A 26,725-nucleotide genomic window follows, 5' to 3' on the forward strand; every position below is an offset into this window, starting at 1 on the left:
TAGTCATTTTATCAGTGTATATTTGGAATTAAATTATTTTATTACTTATTCATGGAACATACGATTGCTTGTCTGTCCCTGATAGTGGAGGATTCTGCAAGTTTATTACTATTTCTGGTCATGATAGGCTTAAGTACTTCAGTGGGCTGGTGGTGATACTGTACCTGGTGTGCTCAGGGTCTGTGGATTTGTTTATATTTTTGTTTTTACAGTAGCAGAACTGAGCGTCTTACAAGTCAGCGATGGCTTTTTCTCTAGAATTTGAATATGGAGGCCACAGGGACAGATGAAGTAGAAAAGATAAAATCAAAGTTTATGTCTGCATGGCACAACATGAAATACAGTAAGTGAAACAGTAAATGGTGAGAATCCACGTCCTTTGAAATGAATGTAATATCTTGTATTAATGTGAATGGGATCACAATTCAGAAACTTAACCAATATTTATAATAAAAAAGCAATATGGCCCTTGAAACCATTTTTACTCTGATACTGTAAACAGTCCAAGTAAACAAACTGCTTTAGCTTTTCGTGTTTCAAATAATTTTGCCTAATTTCTTTTAAAATTACTTATATGATAGATTTGCAAACAGATTTGCCTAGACTTTTAGACAGGGATAATGTAGAATCATCTATGCAAAGATTTTTCAATGTTTATATGTACTTTTCTGGAAAAAATAGGACAGTGTGTGAAATACAAGTTCCACTGAAAAATCTACTTCACATACTCGAGTAACGTACTTTACCAAAGTTGAACATCGGTAATTTGTTTATAAGCAGCCAACATTTCAAGTCTGCCCTTTGCTAATCTGCCCTTAACCTTATTTTTTCTACTTTTCCTCTAGGCCTGAGGTTGCTCAGGTTTACCACCAAATTTCTGATAATTTTTTATAATTCTCGTAATTGGAGATGTCTGGCAAGATGAAAGGATGCTTTCCTACTTTCTTTAAGGCTACCGCGCAGACGAAAGGCAATAGTAGTCAATATGCGCTATATGCGATAGGAGAAGCTTAAGAAACTATGGATTTAGGATATGAAAGACTACAGGATTTAGACTCGAGTGAAAAATCTGTTATCTGGGGACATTGTCAAACCTGGAAACTGAGTTCTGGCCCTTTGAATCTGTACAAGATATTATACTACCCCTTTTCTATCTGAAATCTGCAATTTAAGTTTTGATTTTTGAAGTATGTTTAATTCATCCTACGGGAAAAGCAGTACTCTTCATGCATTTGCATTGATCTTCTGTCAAACTTGTTGTACGTCGTGACAGGAGTTGGAAACTTCACAGAATCAGACTATACAGTAATGAGTTCGTAATAGAGACAAAGCAACTTAAGATCAACTTTAGCGTTTCTGCAGCCTAACAATTTCTGCGCACTCGTACCATTATACTAACATTCAAGCATTCGTATTTGGGTAACATCGTTCCTTTTAAACCAGAACTGCAATCTATGTTTTGTAGAACTGTTAAACCTTTTGTTACCTATGAAAGCAGAACCCAGCGTCAGTATATTTTCTCTATATTCCCCTTTCAAAGGTTACCTTTGGCTTAACCAGATATTATTAGCAGTTCCTTTTTGGAATACTTCCCTCACAAATTTGTATTTGTTTTGCATCTGTTTTAGGTTGGGTGTTGAAAACAAAAACTTACTTCAGTAGAAACTCTCCGGTCTTTCTGCTGGGAAAATGTTACCACTTCAAAACTGATGGTATGTACGTAGCTCTTAACTCGTTCCTGTCTTACCCAGCAGGAGCTCTGTGGATATATTATTAATCTTCTAGAGAGATTGTCATTAACAATTGCCAAATTCAAAATGTAAATATGAAAATCTTAGAAAAATACTCGTCTAGACATCCAACACCACTGCTAATGCGACCCATCCCGACCTGCTTTATTCAGGTTTTACACTGAAGTTTTGTTCTTTCTGTGAATATTAGTGCTGTAATTTGCACCTTACTTCATTTAGCTATCAGTTTGAGATTTTCTTTCTAAAAACTCCTGACTGAAATCGTGACAGTACCTGTATAAAGAGTTGCTGCGCCAACACCTTTATCATTTTCCATGATGCATTTTCCTAAGAATTTCTCTGTACTTGACAATTTGCATTTATTTAAGTCAAGCAGTTGCGTACTTGCAAGTCGATTTCATCGGTACAGAAATGTTGGCTGCACTGCGTTTTTGTTTTTTTATTAAATCTGGCTCATTTTTATGATGTTTGTCTTCCAATTTTCCTTTCTTGTATTTGAAGCGATTGTTACTCTTTGCAAGGTTGCCCCATTTTTCTACTAGAATAATCATATGTTTTTTACTTTCCTTCTAATAACAGAAGTGCCGTAGTGACTTATAACTGAAATTGTGCTTTGCCTTACAGAATGTGGTGAACTCTCTACAGATGGGTCCAATTTTGATAAAATCAACAAAGAGATTTCCGGAAATGTTGAGGAATTCCGTAAAGATTTTATTTCTAGAATATGGTTGACTTACCGAGAGGAATTCCCTCAGATAAAGGGGTCTGTGTTAACAACAGACTGCGGTTGGGGTTGCACCCTGAGAACTGGTCAGATGCTGCTGGCTCAAGGTCTTATGCTTCATTTTCTTGGGCGAGGTAAGTCATGTCTGTGTTTGGTGTGATAAGCATGGATGTTCTGTGGAGAGTGATGGTCTTTATGTAGCTCAAATCTGAAAGAGCGAGCGGGTTTTCCTTCTAGACTCCTCAATAATATTGGAATATTGACCAAAGTCCCAAAGTGTGTCAAAGGAGGATACTGGAAACTCCACAGAAATTAACCATGAAGTAAAATACCACAGAAATTTGTGATCCCGTAGCTGGGAGTTGTTATAATCCATACAAGGGTCCAATTCTCTCGAAACTTGCTCATTCCTTGAACTCAAGATGTGGAAATGAATTCCCTGTAGCTGTGAGCTATGGCAGAAGTGAAGTTCTGTTATCAGTTTTAAAGTTGTATGTTATTCAGTTTTGTCTGGTATTAATATATTGAGGTAACAGAGGAATTCTGATGTAACTTCAATACATCATTCTTTGTGTTGAAATTTTCACTGTTTCGTTTCCTCCCCTCCCCTCCATGCACTTCCAGAGGAACTTCCTTTTTTTTCCTGATCACTGTCTATCGCAAAACACTTTCTCAGTCAGAGAAAGAAGCAGCTTTAGACTTGGAACAATTTCTGCTCACAAAAGCTAAGCATGTCCTCCCCACTCTTCCAAGCTGAGCCATTAGGGGTAGTTTTGGTTCTCATAGTTAACCACCTCCTCTTTCCATCCTCCTCTCAATCCCTTTCACCACTGCTTGTGGTCAAAATGATCCAAGACACGGCCTTGAAGCCACATGGACATGTTAGAGAGAATACAGTGTATTGTTTACTTAGCCATTTGTTGAATCCCAACAGCAGCCTTTAGTAGAAGATAGTTCTGAAAGCCTGTTTGGAAATCCTTTGTACTTACTGTGCAAACATGATGTAAGCTGTGAACGTGGTCCCAAACCAGCTGCATCACAAAGTCTTCTTTCTTGGCAGTGTCATGACCGACCTATCAGATGGGATTACTGAATGTTCTTTTTGCTGCAGATATTTAAATCATAAAACAGTTGTTATCCCTTTCGACTGACGGCAAGTATCAAAATGTATGAAAATACTTCTGCTGAGAACACAAATCCCTTAAATTTAACTCTCGTTGTACATACATTCAAAAAAAAAATCCAAAATCTGATCAGAAGACAGCCTGTGAGTAGGAATGCATAATGGCTTATTCTGAAGTAACCCCAAACAAAAAAGCCCCGGGTTTATATCTTTAAAATCCATGGCTATGAAGAATTCCTTGCACTGTCTCCCACACATACTAATTTGGAAAGTGATTTGGCGATTCCAAAGTTTCTGTGGCAATCCAAATGCATAGTAAAATGGAATACGTATGGTCTTCCTGGACTGCTTTCTCATCACCTAGTCTTCTGACAGCTGGTGAATTATCTTTTGAAAAGCTTTTTATGAGGTCTGGGTAGCTCTTGAAGCATATTTAAATGTTTACATGAAGTTCTTCATCACTGTTTAGTCTTTTCCCAGAGATGTTTTCATTATAGTTTAATGGTGATGTTTCTGTTACAAAGCAAAGCTTGACTGCAGGTACTAGCTGGAATACTTACACTTCCATTGCTCTGTGGAATATTCCAGATATTGCTGAATGATGTTGTAAATGAGTTTTTATTTGAAATATTAAGGTACTGGTAAGTTCTGCTTTGAAATGCGTGTGCTTAAGACAACAACTTAAATTCGAAGCTCACAGCACAGGGACAGCAAGGCCTGTGATGGTGTCGTATTGGACTTACGCACGCATCTGCCTGCGTCTGTGACGAAAAACTCGCTTGAGGAGGAAGGGTGCTGCTCATGGGAAGCTGTGGGCTGCAGGGTGGCTGTCAGGCTGTGCCAAGCATGGCTGACACCAGTTATGGCCAGTAGCAGCAACGCTTGTGACATGACCAGAGTGCAGCGTTAGAGTTTAGAATTAAAATATCGTTGCCTCTGTGCTTCCTCTTTGTCTCTCAGAGACTTTTGACGTGGTTGCATCAGTAAGAGTTCCAAGGAGGGCTGCAGGTCGTGCTCTGTCGGAAGGGGTTCCTCTCGCTGCCGCAGTGGCAGCTTTGCCGAACCCCCGGGAGCTGACCCAAACCTGGCTCACGGAGCAGAAGCACCCCATGGGTAGGGTTTGTTCCTTCCTTGCACGTGGCAGCCTTCCCCTGGCCTTCTGCGATGTTCCTTGTAGAGCTGCAGGACAGGTTCTGATCTGACGGGATGCTCAGGGTGTGCTGGGGATTTCCTCCGGCGCTCTGTGGCACAAGGAGTTGTTTGAACTCGTGGGATAACTGGAAGTCTCTCCCACGAGGGCGGCATCGCTGTTCTCTCGAGGTGGTGAACCCTGGCAGAGGAACGCCGTTGTTAGAGAAACCTCTAGCTAGAAATGCAGACTGCGGATGCTGTGATGAATAATATTTGAGCAAGTTTGTCTTGCAACGTAGGTGAAGAATTTGCAAAGTTAGTGAAGAATGAAATCTTGTCTAGTTTGCGGCTGATGTGCTGATGTTTTGCCAGGAAGAAGTGTTTGTTTTTACAGGACTAATTCCTCAGGTTTTCTATTTTTTTTAATAACTGACAAACCAGAAGAATTGAAAACAGCTCCTGAAAATTACTGTTTTTCCTGGATAAAACTTCTTAGATCGTACTGAATAGCTAACTTTCATATATTTAATATATAAGATACTTCTAACCTGTGCCTTGTAGTCCGGTGTATCTTGTGTGTTTAACTGACTGGTATCACAGAGTCTGACCTCTGTTTCAGGTTGCATAAATTGCTGACAGATGTACAGCTAGGAGTATTTAATTTCACCTGTCATTCAGCAGAAAATAAAAGCAAATCATTCCCCAATCAAGTCCTCCGTTTACATTTTAACACTGACATTTGCATCTCAGTATCTACATGACATATGACTGGTTTAAGGAGTGTGAGGGAGAAAGCGATGGGCTCTGTTATTTGTACCAAAAAGTTTGTATTCAGCCCGATAACACATCTTGAAATTTCTCGCTGCAGCCTGGGTCTGGCCGGATGCGTTGGATGTTGACAATTCCGATTCTGAATCGTGGACAGCCCATACAGTGAAAAAGCTGACAGCGTCATTCGAAGCATCGCTTACAGCAGAAAGAGAACCCAAGATCCTGTCAAATCATCATCGGGGAACATTAAGGAGGAAGCATGACGAGAATGAAATGAGAAATGAAGTTTATCATAGAAAAATAATTTCTTGGTTTGGCGACTCTCCACTGGCAGCTTTTGGTTTACACCAGCTAATAGAATATGGAAAGAAGTCTGGAAAAATTGCTGGAGATTGGTACGGGCCTGCAGTCGTTGCACACATTTTAAGGTAAAAATACCTTTATTCTTTGTTGTTACTGTGCCTTACACATTGTGAGAGCAGCATTTCAAAGGGCATTGAGATTACTTCAGCTTAATTGCGTATCTAACTGTTCCTTTTGGGCTTTGTAAAAGGCCCATGTTAGTAGCAATTCTAGAGACTTTTTAGAGGTACGAAGGGAAATAGCAGCAGGTGCAAGAACTGAACTCTGAGCTTTTGTATAATCTTATTTCAGGAAAATAAATGAGATTCTTCTATTCTGTGCTTGGGCAGTAGAAGTCTCAAGTATCTCTCTCAAACCTAGGCTTTTAGGTAGAGCTACATTTAATGAAATGTTCTAAAAACTAACCACTCTTTCAACCTTGGAACATGCATAACATTATAGACTTTTTTTTTTTTAATACTGTAACCTGGGGGCTGTAATGTACTGATACTGTAATGAAATGTCAGAGCTAAAATTGATGTTTTCAGCATTTCTTTGCACACATCAGATTCTTGTGAAACTGTAAATGTATGGGACTATTAATATTATAATTATATCACAGTAAAAGTAAAGGGTCTGTGACATTCAGTGTGGTTTAAAAAAAAGTCTAAAGTCAAATTTCTCTATATTAGGTGCCTTTATATGCCATTTCTTTAAATATTAGTGATTTTTTTTCTATTTGCTTTTTTTTTATAACTTTGTATGCTTATGTTCTTATTAGTGATTCAGTTTATAGGTAAACTGGAATCCACTAAGTCATTTAAGCAGCAGATGCAAAAGTTCCAATGTTTACCAATGTATGTGAATAGAAGAATTTGATATTTAGTATTAAAGTATATTAATCAGAAACAAACGTGTACTGAAATAATCAGGTGTATGCATGTGCATACAGCAGTGTGAGAGGTCAGCATCATTTATGTGTTTTCTATTTATTTTTTTTTTCCTGATGATAACAACTGTCAGAATTCTTTTTGCTCACTTTAAATTTGCGGTGGCTTGTTGGCCTCACAGGAGCGGGACAGAGAGGCATCTGATCCAGAATTACATTCGACATAAACCTACCAGTGATTCCAACGCTGCAAAGATTTCCTTTCCTAGATCTCCTTCCTCTCTTGCAGCAGTACTGACAGTGTATAACGCTCTGATAACTTGAGAACGACTGTGTTAAACAATTCCCCAAAAATATATTGTGGAATAAAGGGATAGTGGCCATTTAATGCCAGCATGCGTTGAAGGCAAAGGCTAATCTTCTGTTTTGAGCAGTTTAATTTCTTTACAGATGTTGTCCTTGATTGACGATCATGCTTCAGCCTATCGACATACGTTTTCTTTTTAGTTTTTAGGTCCATTACTCTTCCTCTTTTGAGGATAGCCTAATATCGTAATTACCTTTTTGAAAGTTTTGGTGAAACCTCGCAGCTTTTTCTGTGCTAGCCTGTAGACAGGAAGAGCTAATTTGTGGCCAGTTATGTGAACTGAGGTCAACTGCAGAGATCTATAGAGTTGAAAATAATATTTTTGTCAGCAAAGCTAGCCTTTGTTATCCCAATATACCTGACAGAAAATTATTGTAAAGAGAAGGAAATTAGGTGGTGAATATGAATTTCACTGTATGTTAATGTGTTTCTTTGGGCCTTTTTTTTCGTGATTTTCGTTGTTCTAAATAGCTAGACATTGTCACCTTTGTTTGGGAGAAGCATGTTGCCCTACATGCTGGGTCTTGATATCCAGTGTTTAAAAAGCACACCCTGTGTTTATCAGAAATGGAAGGTGTCTTGAACAAAAATAATAAAAATAATTAAAAATAAACCTAAAAAAAATCCAAACCAAAACAAAACCCACCACCAACAAATAATTAAAACCAACCTGTTTCTAAAAATCAAATAATTTGTGTTTCTTTGTTGATTTTTTTTAAATCAGAGATGAGTTAAATAGTTTTGTGTTTGTACGTAGAAAAGCTGTTGAAGAAGCAAGAGACCCTGAGCTACAAGGATTAACAGTCTATGTTGCTCAGGACTGTACAGGTAAATGTTGTGATTATATAGCTTTTTGCAAACGTTTTAGATGCTTTTTATGCCTTTTGGTAAGCACTTAACAATAGACTTGTACAGGAAAGAAAATAAACTGAAAAATGGATCCACAAAATTAAAATTATGTAGACAAAGGGTTTCTTGATACATGCAGATGTTGTTCTCTTTGAGAATCAGACATCACAACTTGAAAGCTTCGTACGCTGCTTGTTTGGTATCTTACAGTGGAAGATGGTGGAATTCCAAATCCAGGACGATAAATTCTCCTTCGAGTTTGCCTGGTGTAACTTTTTATTTTGGATTTAAATCTGGTTTTTATTCACTTCAGTGTTGTTTTAGCAATAAGCTAGTTAGAACTTCCATCTCTCTCTAAAGATAACCCCAAAGAAGCAAGTAACTGAAAAATACTTCAGCTCTATTAGATTATTAGGTGTATTGTATTTGTCTTTTGAACCCCAGAATTTTTTTCTACCAGTCTCTTAGACTAGTAAGAAGTCATTTTCACTTGGCGTTCAAAGATGCAAGCAGGGTAGTGAACCCGAGCTGGGGTAACCTTTCTTGAGCTCCAGTGTGTTGTTTTAAATGATCAGTGATGGACAGAGGAGCTTGGAGCTCTGGATCTTCATGATGACAAAATAAACTGAACGGGTGTGGTGAAACTTTGCACTAACGACCGTAGTTGTTCAAATTTAAGTGCAATGTGTTACTTCAGTAGCCGTGTTTAGCTGCCAGAAATGTTAGTTGTGTCCTAACCCATCTTGGGATAGAACAGCCAAGGCCAACATCCCTGGGTAATCAAGCAAATGGCTTTTAAAGAGACACTGTTTAATCATACACTACTAACCAGTTGCACCTGCCTTACAGTGACAGTGGAAACTTAAAATTCTATTAATTTTTCACTTCTGGTGATGATTTTTCACATCCCTCTTAGTTTTGAGGGAATAAGCAGTAAGTTTTTTACTCATTTTCAGTGACTGTTAACTTCAGACATTGAACTTGCATATTTATTAAAATCAATTATTGTCTTTTTTTCCTTTAACGTGTTTCTGTTAGGCTCTCAACTTTTAAATTGCTCCATTTAGAAGAGGCTTACGTGAAGTGAATAAATATTGTCTTTCTCCTAAATTACCCCTTCTGAATTTCCTTGGCAATGCATCTTAGCAGCAGCAGCAGATTATCTTCTGCGAAATGTTGTTGAAAATAAGGAGGCATAGCACTGTTTTTCATCTGTGTCACTTGGGAGCTGTATTTCAGGAGGACAGTAAGGTTTGAAGGACTGCAGTTTTCGTTTGTCGGGCTAAGTGATGACGTGTTGTAGGTGTGTTTGTAAAAGCTAGTGGTTCTGTTTCAAATATGAACATTTCTGTGTGTCTCCTTTCAGTCTACAGCTCAGATGTTGTTGACAGACAGTGTTCTCTTATGAATTCTGGAAGAGCAGATACAAAAGCTGTAATTATATTAGTTCCTGTGAGACTCGGTGGAGAGAGAACAAACGTGGACTACTTAGAGTTTGTAAAGGTATGAAATGAGAGTTCAATCATTTTTCAAATAGTAGCACTCAGTGCTAAGAAAAGCCACTTCATGATGGTAATCTTGTACCTATTAAATGTGTGGTGGTGATTTTACCGTTGAAGGTTGTAAAGTTTGACTTTACGGATTTTAAATTTCCCTATTACAAGATCAGACATAATTGCAGAGCACATGATGTCCCTTGGTAAAGCAGTGATAACTGTCCTACTCCTCAAGTAGCTACCTGAAAAGACGTTAATGCAGTGGCTCAAATTACAAATGGCAATTTAGTTACATATGCTGTTAGAGCTGTTAAGTATCAGTCAGAGTTTTAAAATCTAAATATACCAGATTCCTTATTCTCTTTCCTATTTTCCTAAATGTCAGATGGTTTAAGGTTGTTGCTTGTATATTCTTCTCATTTTCTTTTGTCTTTTTTTTTTCTTTTCCTCTTGAAGAAAGGGGATAGAATTTTTTTATATCTTTCATTTCTGCTTCCAAATGTTTTTTCACTGTCTGGGCATGAGGATTCATTCAGTGATGCAGAGGGAGCGAGCAGTTAACACAAATGAAAATGAACCAGAAAAAAACGTCTATACTGTCCTCTTTTTATTTTTCAGCAGCGGCTCTGCACATAGTGCTAACACCCAAAGATGTACTGTAACTTTATCTCTTGAGCACAGGAATACTTCTCTTGGGGAGGCGATTGTCCTCTTAGCCCTGCTGCTTTATCATTTTCCATGCTGCTGTTTATCTGTCTTTAAATTCTTGGCTTCATTTTTAAAATACTGCAGTGTAGTAGCATGAACAAAGCCTGCCAGTCTGTAACATTAAACATTTGTTCTTTAATGACAAGGGGAGACAAAGGGATGAAGCCTTCTATTTAAGTGATGAACTTCTGTTTTTCTTTCCTGATTCTTTGCCTTATATTTTCAGACAGTTGGTTTTGGAAGAGTTTTAGTTCTTTTCTGATGAGTTCTGACACAGTTAAACCTGTGGTCTCAAACATGATCTACAGCAACAGTAGTTAACTCCAAAAAAGCCTTTGAATCAGTCAGGAAAACACCCAGTGCCTTTGTTTGCAAGCTAACAAACTTTGACAACTTTCACAAGGCTTTTTCAGCGAAAGGAAAGCGACCACAGCTCTTGAATACTGGCTTTTCTTATTGACAGGTATCTAGAGCTGGTTTCACCTGCAGAGACTTTCTCAGTTTAGCTTTCCAAAACCCCCTTGCCAGAGTAAAATACGTTTGCGTGATGCTGGGTTTCATAGCACAGCCAAGTTTTCTGAGCCCTCCTCGTGCAACTGGCGTTACCGCAGTGGTTTCTGCTGCTCCTCTGCCAACCCCAGGGCTCCTCTTGCAGTCTGTGATGGAGACTGTGATAGGAGAGCTTTCAACTGCATCCATTCGTCACTCCAGTCTCCAGCTTGACTGTTCACAAGAAGTGACTCCATTTCTTGGGGTCTGGATTATAAGTTAAAAATGCAGATTTGAGAATGTAGCACAAGAGGTAATTTTTATGAAGGATTTTATATTTATGGATGAAAATTGATAAATTTTTTTATAATTCCCCTTTACAAGAGAATTCCCACAGATTAAACGGTTAGTCGTTACTCTAAGTAGCTTTGCTCCCTTTCTCTTCTGCTGGCAGAGGATGTGTCTTCCTCAGCTGCTTCAGCCCTTGCATATCTGCCCAAATGTTCTGTAATGCTCAGCCATCAAGGAGCATCTTCTAAAAAAGCTTTCTTGTTCATATTTTAAGCAAGGAGCACTGTTTCTCATGCTCAGCCATGCCAAAGTTGACTCTGTTAGCATCTCAGGTGAGGGATACTATAGATTTGTTGAGAGCTATTTTCCCTACTTACACGGTGATAATGTAATGGTTGATCTCTTAGAGGAGAGGATCAAGGTATGACTGCCAGCTACGGAGATTTCACTTCAGCTCAGCTGATGGGCTCATGGATTGCTGGCCCAGTTTGGGCCAGCGTCCAACTTTTTGGGCCCAGCACTTGTCTAGTGCCACGAGAAAACTGCTGTGATTTATGGCCATTGAAAGGCTGTTCGCTTTGGAGGATAGTTAATGGTCTTGGGCTTCACTTGCATTAGAACAGTTGGGCTCATCTTTCCAAAGTGCTCAGTGTTGGCAAAATTCAGCTCCCACTAGAGCTGGCAGGATAAGTAATGGAGAACTGTGTTAAAGCCAAGACTGAACGTTCACAAAAATCCTAATGAGCCCTGGTAAGAAACAAAACCTCCCAAAAATGAAAAGAGTAGAAAAATGTTGAAGGGAGAGGGAGGGAAGTTCTCTGTACCTCCTTCCACTCCTTTGCCAGCTGCTACTTCTAAGAGAGGAATGACCAAGGGTGATTTCTTTGGCGTCCATTGTCTGTGACTGCATCCAGAGCCTGTGCCTGGTAGTGGAATTTCAGTCAGTTAAACTCCTGAAATGTTCTCACCTTGGCAGAATTGCATGTACACAGGTAAATCCTTCTCCCCAGCCATAAAATCAACATTTTATCATGTAATGGTACGCTGACCAGGTGTGTGTGCTAACACAGACACGTGGCTTACAGAACCCAACTTGTTTTGACCTGAGCGAACTGAAATAGGCTGGCAGTGCCAGCGTGGCTCCTGGCTTTGCAGTGGCTGGAGGAATATATTTCTTCCTTTACCCCTCCAGGCTGAAATAGTTCCTCGTATTTTGCCCCATGTCCCTCTTTAAATCCCACTCGGTGTATTTGCAGTCTCTCAAACTTGCTACATCACGATGACTCTGACTCCTCACAGGCAACGCCCAGTAAGATTTATGGGGCTTGTCTGTTGTGCGTCTCTCGCTGCTCCTGTATTTTGGGCGGCTGTTTTTAGAGCTCTATCTTGTAATTTTTCTTGCTTCAACTGGCATTTCTCCCTGTGATGTAAAAGTTCATGCTCTACACAGACTCCTACATTTGAATGCAGAAAGAAGAGAGCCCCCAGGGCCGCAACATGTAAATGTGCATGAATTCCGTAAATCTGAATACTTTTGACTAAGCAACCCATGCTCATGTTGTATGGCATTAGGCTTTGTCTCCTCCCTGGAAATTCTACTGCCAGTTCTCTCAGTGTGTGGGTGTCTCATGGCGAGGAAGGGCTTCCTCTGGAATATCTGGTGGTATGTTTGCACTTTGGTCAGTTGGAAGCTGCTAAAAACGGAGGCAAGCCCCAGAAAGTCAGTCTTAAAAAAAACCCCAACCCTAAACCCCAACACAATAAACTGAAAAGCTATTTGCCTAAAAACAGCAAAGATTTTAATTCAATTTAGTATTTCCTAATTATTTAATGTTCTTGTTGTAGGGAATTTTAAGCCTCGAATATTGCGTTGGTATTATCGGTGGCAAACCCAAGCAGTCATATTACTTTGCTGGATTTCAAGGTTAGTGTTTTAATATGTTATGTCTCTTCAATATTTTTCTTTAAGAGTTAGGAAGTTAATATCGAACCAGCGCGAAATAGGATGATTAAAATAGCAAAATGAGTACCTTATTAATTCATCATATCCACCCAAGTCCAGTCATTTGTCATTTACCCTATGTAGTAATTGGATTCTGTAAAATGTACATTTAATTTCCATTGTTGCATAAACAAGGCATAATTTATCTATTTCATCAAACTTCAGGAGCATTTGCTGTTACTGTCTGGCAGTTCTTATTTACGTATTTACTTTTGGCTAGTTTAAGTGGTGTTAGTTGACGCTTAAATGACAAGCAATATATTCTTCCTGTCAGGATGAAGTAGCGCGAGGCATTTTTCATAGGCAAACTCCAGAATATAATTGTGTGTTTGTAAAAGTAATTTTATCACCAAAAATTAAATGACAGTCTCATCACTTTATAAAAATTCTGCTTATACAAGCATATTTGATTATGCAAAAGTTAATCTGTCCTGCAAAAACCTATGCTTCAGTCGATGAATATCAGCCTGGCAAGTGGTTACTTGCTGGCTTTTTTTTTTTTTTTTCCTTTTCAATCTGTTCTGCATAGAAATTGGATTGTAAGCAGTGTAATAATAAGGTGTTTTTTGAATTACTTGTCTTCTGTTTTGTCCTTGTAGATGACAGTTTGATTTACATGGATCCTCATTACTGCCAATCTTTTGTAGATGTCAGCATAAAGGATTTCCCTCTTGAGGTAGTGTGGATATAGACCTGGCACTGTTTTCTTCCCATATGAATCAAACACTAATTATTTAGAGATGTTCTAGCTAGCTGCATCTTTATGGTTTTACAGCTACATGTTATTTATCAAAGTTCTGCCCTTCTTTATAGGCCTGTAACCAACAAAAATGACCATGGTTAGAAACTCAGCATGGGGTTTTAATTTTTACTTCGTTAATCTTTGTCTGTTTCTTTCTAATGATCAGAAAACCTCAAAAATAGATAATCACTTAATCTAAGTAATTTTCCATCAAAGAAAATAGGCAATATTCGAAGTACTTTAACCTCAATTATTTGGATTTGGTTTTTTTAGTTTGTCATTTTGGTCTATTTTATTTTTTTATTATTTTATTTTATTTTATTTCATTTTAAAATCAAGTTGCAGTTAACATTGTGGAGAGAATTACTGCAGTATTGAATAGTAGGAGCCTGTGCTCAGGTTGGAACCAGTTTCTGTAGTTGTATTTCTGTACTGGAGTAGGTGGTTATAATTTTAAATGTAACTTTTGCTCTTAACACCTTTGCAGATCACTTTTTTGGCTTCATACAAGTGGAATTTTTGAGGCTTATCTGTGAGGTTTGTGGTTGACTTGATGAATTTTACTCGAGTCTTCTCAATTGTTTTAATGAGTTTGTTATTTTTAACCAAGCTATTTTTATGGAATAGTAGTTTCCAACAGACTGACAGGTCTGGAAGTACGGGTGCTGAGTTTGTTCAATCTTTTCCCCAAACCCCTTTCCAGGTCACAATTTCCTGTGTGCAGGAATGTGATGAATGCATCCTTTCAGGTCTTAAAAATCGTGCTTGTTGTTTGGTTTGGTTTTTTTTTCTTTTTACAGTAGTTTTTTCGCTTTTCTTTAACCTCTTGCCAAATAACTTGCATTGAAAATAGACAGAGCTAAAGAAGGTTATTAAGAACTCAGTTTGCAAGTACTGTGGGAAAACATTATCAATTGCCGACATAAGTGTTCAATAGCCACAGAATCACACAGAATGTTGGGAGTTGGAAGGGACCTCTGGAGATCACCCAGTGCCACCCCCTGCCAGAGCAGGGTCACCCAGGGCAGCCACACAGGAACGCGTCCAGGAGGGTTTGAAAGTCTCCAGAGCAGGAGACTCCACACCCTCTCTGGGCAGCCTGGGCCAGGGCTCCGGCACCCACGCAGCCAAGAAGTTTCTCCTCATGTGGAGGTGGAACTTCTGTGTTCTAACTTAAACCCGTTATTCCTTGTTCTATTGCTGGGCACCACTGAGAAGAGATTGTCCCCTTCCTCTTGACACCGACCTCTCAGATATTTCTATATGTTAATAAGATCAGTACTCACAGCAGAAGTCCTTGGCACTGTCCACACAAACTCTCCTTCTTGATCTTGTGTCCAACTTCCACGTGAACTTCCAGCCTCTTCAGAACAACTCTTCTTTCCATGTGGAAACGCTCCCTGGGTGCATCTGTGACTTGGGGCAGGACCAACTGTTCTAGAACAGAGTTGGTTGTTAGTAGTGCTTCCTCATGCCACTGCGTTCTGTGAAGTACCCTTAAACGTGAAACATTCTCTCAGAAACAGCAGGCTGCATTTAAATAAGGAAGAGGAATATGTGTTTATCCCCACTACCTCTAAAATACTTAACGTAAGAATCTTCCAGGCTTACAGTAAAGTTCTGTAAACAGTGGAAGTGAGTCGTAGGCACCTCTTCAATGCACACCTGAGGAACTGAGGAGGGGATCTTAAATTGGCTGTTTACACCTAGAACATGAGTCAAATGGCATGTATGAAATGAAGTGAAACGAAATTACATATCTTCACCGCTTCTGCTTGGTATAGCAGCTAAGAGTTAACCTGAGAAGAGCGGAGTGAACTGCAATGGTTGGAGAGTCCCAGCTCTGCTGACTTGTATCGTGGCAGCAGCCAGAGATTATGAGCACGATCTTTGCCCCTTTATGCTAATAACTGTAGTAAAATACAGTGCTTCCTCTGAAGATTTTACAGTTTAATTGGGTAAGCCAGACAAAAGATGGGAAGAGCACAAAGAAGCAGAGCTGAACTGACTTCCTTAAGGTCACGCTGTAGCTGAGCGGCCAAGCTGCAAAAGATGCACATCTTTTTGGTTTCTCTTCCCATGATTAATCCTCCAGAATGGGCTGCAGACTGGCATTAATATGAATTTCCAAATAATAATAAGATTTAGAAATGTATTTTAAAGGTATGCAAGCTGCCAGCTTGGCTTGATCACATCCTAATGCTTTTCTGCAGACGGAAAATACATTGCAATTTAATGCTTAGTGCATTTAATAGTGTTATATCTTTGTCCAGAAAATGTCAAAAGTAAACAGGAATTGCTTTCTTAGTGTGGATAGTTGCTTGTTGGAGTTATCTGTAGGGAGTATTTTCAGAATTGACAAATTGTCCAGAATAAGTTGGAAATCAATCCACTCTGTATTGGCTTCCAGAGTCCATTTGTTTGGAGGAGTGGGGGGAGAAAAAAAAGGAAAAAAAAGAAAGCCTACCCACTTCTCTTTGTTGTACAGCGATTTGTGTAGCGCTAAGACTGCTGCCCAGAACAGCACAGCACAAGGGTAGTTGCAGTGTTGCTGCTGAAGTGGGATCTGTAAGGCAGGGTTCGATTTCTGTATTTGATGACTGAGGAATGAATATTCAAAACACAATTTCTGCATATAAAATTTGAACAAAATTAGGAGAAGGAAACAGTAGCTCAGATCAACCTTGTAGAAACAGTGCTTCTCATCATTGCTGATACTTTTTAGCAGAGGCTTAATAGAAGTACCTCTCTTAGGTTTGTAACCACGAGTAAAGAACATGCTTCAGCGCATGTAAGCCTTACACTGACAGATACTCTCGGATCGGGTAACTGGCACTGTCATTCTCTGTAGACTGACTTTTCTGATTGGCAAAAAAAAAATAAATGTATTTTTTATATACAGACTGCGTGATGTTAGCTGTCAGGGGTTGCTTTTGCAGGGTAACTGCTGTTAGTGATCCTCCCTAGAGGAGGCGGGGTGGTGTGAGTCGAGAATCTCCCACGTTGCTCCGTCCTGGTGTGAGTTAAGCTGTCCTGGCCCTGCGCTGACCCGCACTCACAGGTCAACATGGAAGGAATTGGCACAGAATATTCCTTGGAAAATACAGATCACTGCAGGAAGTTCATGAAAAACAAAACCTGTGGTTTAGTGTGGCGGTGTCTCGGTCGCGGCGTGGTGCAGCCGCGGTGCGTTAGCGTTTGTTACCCAGCAGCTGTAGCAGGATGCGTTGCTGCTGATTTAATAGAGCGACGGGGTAGTCCTGTGTGTTAGGAGCAAAATAAAGCGAACTACCTCAGAGAGACAGTCAGTGGTGACGAAATAATTTCAGTTACTAGACAATGAGCTTCGCCAAAACTACAGCTCCTGTAATAAATAACCCCAGACTCGGGGGAGATGGCGTGTACTTTGCTTTTCTCTCGTGAGCTGTGAATGAGGAGCGCGGGGAAGGGGAGTTGTATTTGTTTGTCTTACAGCATGGCTGCTGATAGTGGCAGTTCACAGCCCTGTCAGAGCGTCATCTGTCATGAAAAGAGATTTCACATTAGGAAAAAAACCATAAAGTGGGGCACATCATTTGGATTTTTTTTCCTACTTGTGGATTATTGTAGCATGCTTTTTGCTTTTGTGGTTTCTGTGGGGTTTTTAACCCATTTCATTTACCTAAAGGGAAGTGCACGAGGTTGGTTTATTCGTTATGTCTCTTTTTTAGAGGCTGGGGGAGGGGAAGGGGCAGTGGGCAGGGTAGTAAAGCCGTAATTTTAAGATAGTGCAGAAGCTGTTACAAATTCAATTTGCAGAAGAGCATTCACCTCCTCTGCCTTGGGAATATTCATACAGTACCGCTCGGAGCGGCAGAGCTTTGACACGTTTCAGACCAACGTGGTGTTGTGCGCAAGTTTGGTACATGCAGCATAAATGGCTTCTAGAGGTGTGGAGAAGACTGGGATTACTTGAATGTTTTGAGGAGGGGATGGAAGAAATTATTTGAAAAGTGTGTGCTGGGTTTGAATTCAAGTGATGCAGGGGATTGTATGTTAAAGTAGTTTGTGGGGGGAAAAAAAAAGTAAATGCGTTGCTCTGTACAGTTCTCAACCTTAACGGTGTATTTCATGTTTTTTTAATCTTGAAACTCGCAGTCATTCCACTGTCCTTCTCCCAAAAAGATGTCGTTCAAAAAAATGGATCCAAGCTGCACGATAGGATTTTATTGTAGAACTGTGCAGGACTTTGAGAAGGCTTCTGAAGAAATAACGAAGGTAGGAGTCAAAGTCACCAAGTGATTCCCCAGCCGGCGCGACGTGCACGTACCCCGTACCGATAAGGGGAGCAAATGAGCTTCGCTTTGCTAAGTAGACACCGTTCTTCTCTGGATATTTATTGCTGCTTTTACGATCATGAGAAATCTAGCTTGTTTTTTTGGTTTTTTCTTCGTTTCATCCGACGTTGGCAGTCCGGAGCACCTGGGTGGAGTGGGGAGAGGCAGCCTGTCAGGAGGAGGCTGCTGGGATCGGGCCGGTGGGCCCACGAGGTGGCACTCGTGAAATGGGAATGCCGTGAAATGGGAAATAATGGGAATGCCGTGGCCGCAGCCGCAGGATCGCCCCCAGCCCAGGAGGGGCTTTGCAAAGGCAGGCAGGGCCCCGACAGGGAGGGGGAGGCTTAAAGGGGAGCATTTGATCAAGTCAAAATTATTTCTTGTTAGCCTGAGTGCTGTTCCCCACGGCATTTCAGTGGAAAGCAGCGTGTGGTTATGATTTGGTCACACATGTCCTTCTGCTTGCAAAAGGCTAGTAAAGGTTCATTTAGATCCAAATAGAATTAACTTTTCCCCCCCCCTTGATTACTACAGCATATGTGTGTATGAAATGTTAGCTTTGATAGCAAATAACTGTGTTCTGTGATTTTTAAAAAGTCTGAAAGGATGCAGTAGCAGCAGCTGCTCACAATATCAGTATTCTCCCCACAGTAGTTACAGCACAAAAAATTTATGTTTGTACAGCGTTTTGAATGTCCTGTTAAGTGCCATTAGCATTATAGCCAAAAAAGCATTAGATTTAATAGTGTGCATAAACTTTAGGAGATATTGATTGTTGCTGAAGCTGTGTCTTTGATTCATACACAGAGAGGTAAAAAATATATTTAAAGAAGTAGAAGTTCCTAAGCAACGGATACACGGAGAGTTTAAATAGTGATATTTCTGTTTTCCCGTGTTTTCCTGTTTCATTGTGTATAAGAAAGAATGCAATTACGTGATAAAAAAAAAATCTGATTACAAAATCAGTTGCATTGGAAGTTCTTTCAATTTTTTCCTTCTTTCTTTTTTTCAATCCTTCCTTCACATTGCTCATTTTTTCCTGCTTTTCCATTATTTTTCCATTTGTTTGCGCGTTCAGTGCGATAACCCTTGAACACAGTGTACTACTCCCTGGGTAGTAGGCTAGCAGGTTCTCGCAGAAGTAAGAGGTGGGAGAAAAGGTTTTGCCTTTACTCCTTGAGGATAAACCCTATGAGCCATATATTCAGTGACAGAAGAATAAGGGCCTTGAAATCAGGGGCCCAGCTGGGGCAATTGGTGAGGCTCCATCCGAATCACAGGCAAGTTACCCTTTGTTTCTGCACTTGCTGGTTGGGCAGCTCTTGTTAAGTAGTTTAATAATACCTGGGATTAAATAGCTGACAGATTAAGGAGACCTGGAAACGCATAAGGACGGATTTACCGCAGCCCCTGGGACTGCTCTGCTGCTCTTGACCTTGGTACCCATCAGGTACCAAGCTTCTCTTTCTGCCAACGCGGTCAGTTGTGTCCTTATGAAAATCCAGGACAGCAAATAAATAGTCTGCTTGGGCTACAACCACGTTTGCCTGTTGGTAGCCCAGGTTCTTGACAGAGCTGGAAGGTTCTCTGAAGAACGGAACCGATGGAGCGTTGCACTTGGATGCAGTTCAGCACAAAGAGTTAATTGTTGTGACAGCAGTGGCAGCCTGAGCTTACCACTTAAATACTAAAAAATCTTGATGTTTGTTGATAAACTCTGTAAAAGCCATCGCAGTAGCACCTAAAGAACTTGCAAGTTCCTTAGAATTTCAAATTATCTGTGATGACTGAGTTAACAGCTTGAGGATAGTTGCAGAAACCAGGTTCTGCTCAACTCTTATTTAGGCATTTGCTTGTGTGTCCAGTTTATGTTCCTTATTGAGTGTTTCATCATCTCCCTTGGTACCTGGCAAGGAGTTTCAGGGGAGGCCAAACACAAGCCCCATCTGCTGACTGTCTTTTTAAAAAGTAGTTCTTATTGTTTGAATATCTATGTAGGGGTTTTTTCACTGGTTTAGATTGTTCTCATGAAATTATATTTAGTGATTTTAGTTGCATGTAGTGTATACCTCTAGGTGAATATAGTTCTGCATGTTCTTTTCAAAGCTGGTAATAAATTGAAAAAAAAAAATAAATTGTTCTCTGATTTAAAAAAAAAAAAATCAATTATTTTAAGTGGTCAAAACAGCCTGAAAGTCTGAAATGTCTTTCAGTATTTGGCAGATCTTCCTTTGCTCTTAAAGGTATTTTGTTGATCTGTTTTAGTATTTATCATTCCCTACCACACGCTTCCGATATGCTCAGTTTTCTTACTTATAAATGTAGGAGTTTTGCACCCCAGCTACCACAGCCTGTTTTAGCCATGTGCTTCGTTGGCTTATTTAGCTAGGTGTACCTGAACTTCTGATAAAAACATTGATTATTGTACGTGCTGACTCTACAGTAAAATTAGCTCCCTGAGGTGCTTAGTTGCCACAGAATTTGTACCTGTGCTCGAGGAGAGAGTTATGGCCACGGTTTTGTAGATTTTTATATCTGCCTACCAAAGCTCCAGCTGCCCTGGGACAAGCAGCAGGTAGAGGGGATCAGGGTGGAACAAAGTAAGATTAGGAGCTGCCTGAAGAAGAAATGGAAGGAAAGATGTTTGTTTAACAAGAGGAAGGGATGTTTAGGTTGTGCAACACTTCTGTTTTAATGTGATGATAATAAAAATGAAAAATACATTTTTTTATTTCTTTTTTACTCTGATAAATATTAGTACTTACCATGTTTCTTCATTTCCAATTAACATTTTCTCTGGTCTGTGTTTTACGTTGTAGATGCTGAAATCTTCATCTAAGGAGAAATATCCCTTGTTTACTTTTGTAAAGGGTCATTCTAGAGACTATGACTTTGCTTCCAGTCCACTCCGTGAAGAAAATGACCTTTTCTCTGAGGATGAAAAGAAAAGATTAAAAAGATTTAGTACAGAGGAGTTTGTCTTGCTTTAAGGACATTTTACACACGATTATTGGCAGCTGTCCAGGAGAACACTTGCCTTTTGAAAAATAAAAATAAAAGAAAAGTTAAGTGTCCTCCTCCCCTGGAAAGGCAAGCTTGTGCTGAAAGTGGTCTATTTTCATAAAAACGATAATGTTTTATATGTTAATTAAAGTCTTCAAACCGTCATTTATAATACTTGCTAATTAATTTTGTTCGCTGCTAGTTGAGTGTGTTCAACGTCACGTCGCGCTCGTGGAGAAGCCAGGTACGCGGGGCTGCGCCTGTGGCTGGTCCCCAAAACCCACCCGCGGCCCTCCGGTCATCCCTGCCGTGGCCCTCGTGTCGGGTCAGCCCGGGGCAAACCCTGAACAGGGGCTGCCGGGTCAGCGCAGGGTTTATTCTCCGTAGGTTTGGAGCCCCCGTTGTTTGTGTCTGTAAGCAGAGTTCTGTATTCCCGTGGCGAGGGTAGAACTCTCGCGTAAGCCCAAATAATAGTGCTGCGATGGTGACGCGCGTCCTGAGCGGCGCCGTGTGAGCGAGGTAAGTTTGATCGACCGGTGGTAATTGTCAGTCGCGATATTGGCATAATTCTCTTGGCTGACCTGTGAGTTAAGATACTCTTTAGCGGTATGATTTTCATGGTTTCTCATCAAGCTTGCTTTGGAGCCTTAATATGAGGAGGGAAGGTAAAGCATTACCTTTCCCCACAATTTTTAAAGGTTGTTCTCTTAATATTAACTTCAGCCAATCAAAGCGGCTCAAGACAATTACTAGAAGAGAGCGGTGGTTTTTTCCTGTTTCAGCTACTCTAATGTTGAGGCTTCTCTCCTGTTAGTGCAGCTTGTAAATCAAAGCAAATGAGAGAATAGACGTTAAAAATTCTGGGCTGTGATTTGATTTTTTTTTAACTTTTTTTAAATACATGTTGTTACTGTACAAATGATTACTTGATGGTGTGTGTTCTCAGACTGCAAACAAATGTACATACATAGTTTCATGTTTTAACAATGTAAATGCAGTATTTAAAATCTATATTAACGCTGCTTGGAAAATAAAAAAAGGTGTGAAAACATTAAATGCATGTGCCTTTTCTGTTAATACCAGATCCTCTAAGAGTGAATATAATCGTGCATCTAAAACAATATTGCAAGGTGTGAACACTCTGTTTATTTGCAATAAAGGCAGATTTTATTGTTGTGCTGTAAACCAAATGTTAACCTATTGTAAGGGCTGTTCAGGCACAGGAGGCACAGACGTTGCCAATCCAAAGAATAAGCACCACGTGTGTTCATTAAAGCACCTTTTTCCGAGGGAGAAGTGCCTAATAGCTAGGGTTTAGGCAGAACTAGACCAAGTATGTGTTTGTGTCAGGCCTGGAGCGTGCGTTTGCACGTGTTAATTGAGTTAATATTCCAAAAAGCCAAAATGAGATTGTGTTCGCTTGTTTTCAGGAACAAAACAAACAAAAACCCCACACATCATTTGTCTAAATTAGTAACCTCTGCACTGTTGAATCCTACTAATAATTGACATAATGTTACTTTTTTTTTAGATGCTGCACGTATGTGAGGATGTTTGGCTTGATCTTACTTAATATTTTGCATTAATAGCCCAGAAGAGGGAGTAAACAACATATTTATGGAATTTAGATGTCAAAATGAGGAGAATTGTGAATGTCAGTGAGAGCTAGAAAATATAGAAGCACAAGGTAACGCAGCTTTAGTAAAAACGATGCAAAACTGTTGAGCGGTTCCTTTTTTTAAGACCGGACGGGAAGTTAGACATGAAGTTGTACTTTGTTTTCACATTTTAAAAAAATAAACAACCCACAACCCTTTGCTGCATCATTAAAAGCTTCTGCCACAGAGCAGGAGGATGTAATTGGCATAATCTGGTTTCACTGGTGCTCTCCTTTCTGCTTACCTTTCTGTGAGGAAGGCAATAACTAAGTGCACAGAAGAACGGGAAAAAATGATGGGGAGCCCGCAGGGATGGACTTAAGGAAGGTGAACTTGTAGTTAAAGGGATGGGCAGGAGGACAGACATCTCTGGGAAAGGGAAAGGTGCTCAAGTGCTTAAAGTCCTGCCAGGCGAGGCTGTTGGAAACCAGGCTGGCCCAAGGGCTGACAAACACACGGGGAAGAGCGATCCGTGTTCAGCGGGTTAGCTGAGTCAATAACGTCTTTTCCATTTACAGCTTTTGTTGTACTACTACTACTAATAATAATAATAAAATGTAATAAGCTTCACTTGCTTTAAGTCCCAGGAGTCTGCAGTACTTGCAATGAAGTTGGAAGTGGTGCTGAGTTACATGAAACTAGGAAAAGTATTAGAGCTGTACAGTGGTCTTTTTCCCCCAATTATGTGCTATTTTTATTTTTTTAAGTGGAAGTTACGGTCCAACATCGTTACACATCTCACATCACCGAGGCAAAGACCCACATCTCTCTTGAAAGGCTTTATCCATCCTACCCCCAGCGCAGACTTCAGCCTTTGTGTCGTTACTGGGAACCAGTTTGGCAAGTGGGAGGACGTCACGGGAAGAACTTTTCCTGCACCACTCAAACGTTTTGAAACAGGCCGGGAGAAAACAGACGGGTGTTCTACAAGTGCATGTAATCAGAACGGTAACGACTCTACTTGGTGATTGCATTTTGTCATCAGACTAAACCAAAACCGCTCAGGCCCGGTAATTCTGCAAGATTTCCTTGTCCAGGCCTTCAAAGCTGCTGCACACTCAGAAGCGCGCTGTGGGCTGCTCTGTCCCGCTGCAGGGCAGTGGCTTTGTCTGAGACAGGAACTAAACAATAAATTTTCTTTCTCCCAGAGCTCCACTGGCTGAAGTTCAGGTACCTTAATATAAATCCCACGTGTACGTACCCACCTCAGCTAGCTGCGTCTCCAGAAACGGGCTGCTGCTCAAAAGGTCTTTGGTTTGGTGTTCTTGTAGAAATGCCAAAATGGAAATATAAAAGCTGTAGTATGTATTAAAGTGTAGTTCTGCCATCCCAACAGCAGACTTCTCTGGAAGGGCAAAATAGGTTCATTTGTCTCCGTCTTTTTTGCAGCTCATTGATAAAGAAATGTAATGGCTGAAACACCTTTGCTGAATTTGTTTAAACAGTGGAAATTTTATTCCCTGTTTGACTAAGGGCAAGAAAGGCTGCAGTGCTAGAACGGCAGCTGGGTTTTGGTCCTCTAAACTGTTGGCAAATCCTTCAGTTTACTACAGTGGTATTTTATTTGTAGCCTGCTACAAGTAGTTGTTAAAAACGAATGGCTGTTTTGAGGGGTTTTTTTTCGTTATTTTTCGTACAAGACCTTAGCATAGACACGGCCATACGTTGCCCTGGTGCACTCGTCTACAGTGGTGACACAAGTTAAATTACCAAGTTACTAGAAATTAATGTTTTTTGGTAACTACAGGGGACTTTAATTGGAAACTATGTTAATTGCATAGTAATTCTCTTTACCTCGTCTGCATTATCTCCTGAAAACCGTGCAATTAATTTGTGTCATCACTGTTGCTGCTGCTGCCTTCAAACACAAACCAAATGAGCATTAGTTACTCACACACCCAGCAGTGGCCTATTTTCTTAAAGGACTTCCACAAATCACTGGCTGATCACTTGCTTGCCTGATGGAACCAGGCTGCACGTACTTCAGAATGTGGCGAATTTTCAAAGTCTGAGTTTTCAATCGCCTAATAACCTTTCTTTTTTTTCTGCCTTATCATTTTTCCTTAGAAGCAACATTTGTGTGTTCATAATACCTAATATTAGCTTGACCCAGCTTCAGGACTCTAAATGATTAGCTGGGACTCTGCCTTCCTCTTTTAGCAAAGATACTGACCTCATCTTTCAGACTAATGTTAAACCTCAGGGTCCTCTTTGACTGGCGCCCACCTGACAGTTGACCAAAACCCCACCGCGCTCAGAACTGATGGTGAAGGTGTTGGTGCTGTGGTGTCAGGTGAAGGATCTCTCCGTGGAGCTGGCTGTGCAGCTCTTCCATGTGAAAAGCCCACCAGCTGCCACATCCCTTCCCCATCAGCTCTGTGCCTGCTGGCACCTCAAGCCAAACACAAAACCTCTTAAAAACACCTTTGGCCAGAACCCACCTTCCCTGCAGGCTATCGTGAAAGGCAGCAACTCATTTCTCGTGATTTTCCAACCCAAAGTCTAAGACTGGGCTGGAGACTGGTGGAGAAACCCAGCGTGCTGGTTTAACTGCACAGGGAACAAGCCAGCAGAGCCTCGGGGATGGCTCGTGGCAAACATGAGACTGGAAGGCTGGATTTGCCCCGTAATGACTAACAAAATAGAAATTTCTAATGTGGTCGTTTAGATGAAGGGGTTATTTATGAATGTTGGTGGAGACAACTGACCTCAGAGAGAAACAGAGCCTGGAGAATTGCAGACCAGCTTCCAGAAGACCTAGAAATGGAGAGATACTCAACACCGTTAGTAAGTTACTGTCCTTTTGTGGCTACAAAGAGGGGCGACAACAGGCCCCAAGCTTGGGTTTTACCCTTGGCTTACAACTTCTGTACTTGTAACGAAAGTCTTTTGTGTTGTGTTTTTTTTCTTTAACTTACCTCTCCCAGCACAGAAGCATTAGTAATGAGAAGCAGGCGAGCAGCAGTTCTGCACAGTGCAGCCAGAAGGACACAACAGGGTGTTGGGGGAGGCAGGGAAGGAATCTCCTGTTTGCCATTAATTACAGTCAGAATATGGACTCACTCTGGAGACCTGATTTATTTCCAGAGTTATTGACAATCTCTTAACTGGAATGATGGAATGAAAAGCAACCATCAGTGAGTTATGAAAGGTCAGTAATGCCACAAATGAATACAAACAGCATATTTGGAATCCAGCCTGCAACACGTTCCGTTTATGCAACGATCTCATCCTAGGTGATACGGCTTTTTGGGGAGGCTGCAGCACCGGCTCTTCTCGTGACGCTAGCAGCCTCCAAGGGAGGAGAATGTGCCAGGTTCCTTTACCATCCTTTACTACCCTGCAATAGATGACTATGGGAGGATGGATATATTTGTCCTTCCCGGTGCATGGAGCACGTTTCCCCAGCCCGCCGTGGGAGGCTGTGGAGCAACACGGAGCAGAACTTCAGCCGCGAGCTCCTTATGCTGTGCCCGTGGCTGGAGCCTCTGGCAGCCTCCAGCTGCTTCCTGGCAGCACGAAGGGGTCGCAGGCTCCCACCATCCTGCTTATGTAAAGGGGTTGTAAAATGCCGTTAAGTTATTTGCATTGGCAAAAAGATGTGAAGAGGCATTCGAGGGAGTCAGGATTGAGCCCTGAGTAATCACCCTTTGACCCTGTGATCTGGTATCTTCACGAGATGGTTTCCATTGCCTAATTGGACAAACTGAGCTTTATGAACAGTTCCCTTCCCTGTTTGTAAGCAGTTCACAGGCAGCTGTAGTTTGAATCCACGATGTGAATAGTAAAAAGAGCTTTACTTAATGACTGCAGAAGCCTTTCTCGTGTGAGAGCTCTCCGGTATTAATTCACACCAGAATTCACAAGGCTTTTGTTTTCTATGAACGCTCCTGCAAATAAAAACTTGCTCACTCTAACGTTTATGAATAAATGTGGTCGTAAATGCCATCAAAGCAAATCAGCAGGGTTTTATTTATGCAAGAAAATGTGCAAATAAATGTTTGCTGGTTTCACCTAGCTCTGGTGGGTGTATAGGCACGTGTTAAAGCCGCGGCTCTGTGGGCTACCTGCTC

The 26,725-nt window shown here is 40.7% G+C and overlaps 1 protein-coding gene across 1 annotated transcript; it reads left to right on the forward strand.

The window, feature by feature from the left end:
• The first annotated feature begins 209 nt into the window (after positions 1-209).
• Positions 210-21,194, forward strand: ATG4C (autophagy related 4C, cysteine peptidase). The gene is made up of 10 exons (XM_009877294.1): positions 210-343; positions 1,629-1,712; positions 2,376-2,609; positions 5,598-5,928; positions 7,856-7,926; positions 9,314-9,450; positions 12,777-12,855; positions 13,533-13,609; positions 17,813-17,932; positions 20,811-21,194. Exons 1-10 carry the CDS (start codon positions 268-270, stop codon positions 20,979-20,981), a joined length of 1,380 nt encoding a protein of 459 aa, XP_009875596.1. The 5' UTR covers positions 210-267; the 3' UTR covers positions 20,982-21,194.
• Positions 21,195-26,725: the final 5,531 nt, after the last annotated feature.

This window comes from Apaloderma vittatum, unplaced genomic scaffold (assembly GCF_000703405.1).
Source record: "Apaloderma vittatum isolate BGI_N311 unplaced genomic scaffold, ASM70340v1 scaffold23269, whole genome shotgun sequence".
Classification (NCBI taxonomy): domain Eukaryota; kingdom Metazoa; phylum Chordata; class Aves; order Trogoniformes; family Trogonidae; genus Apaloderma; species Apaloderma vittatum.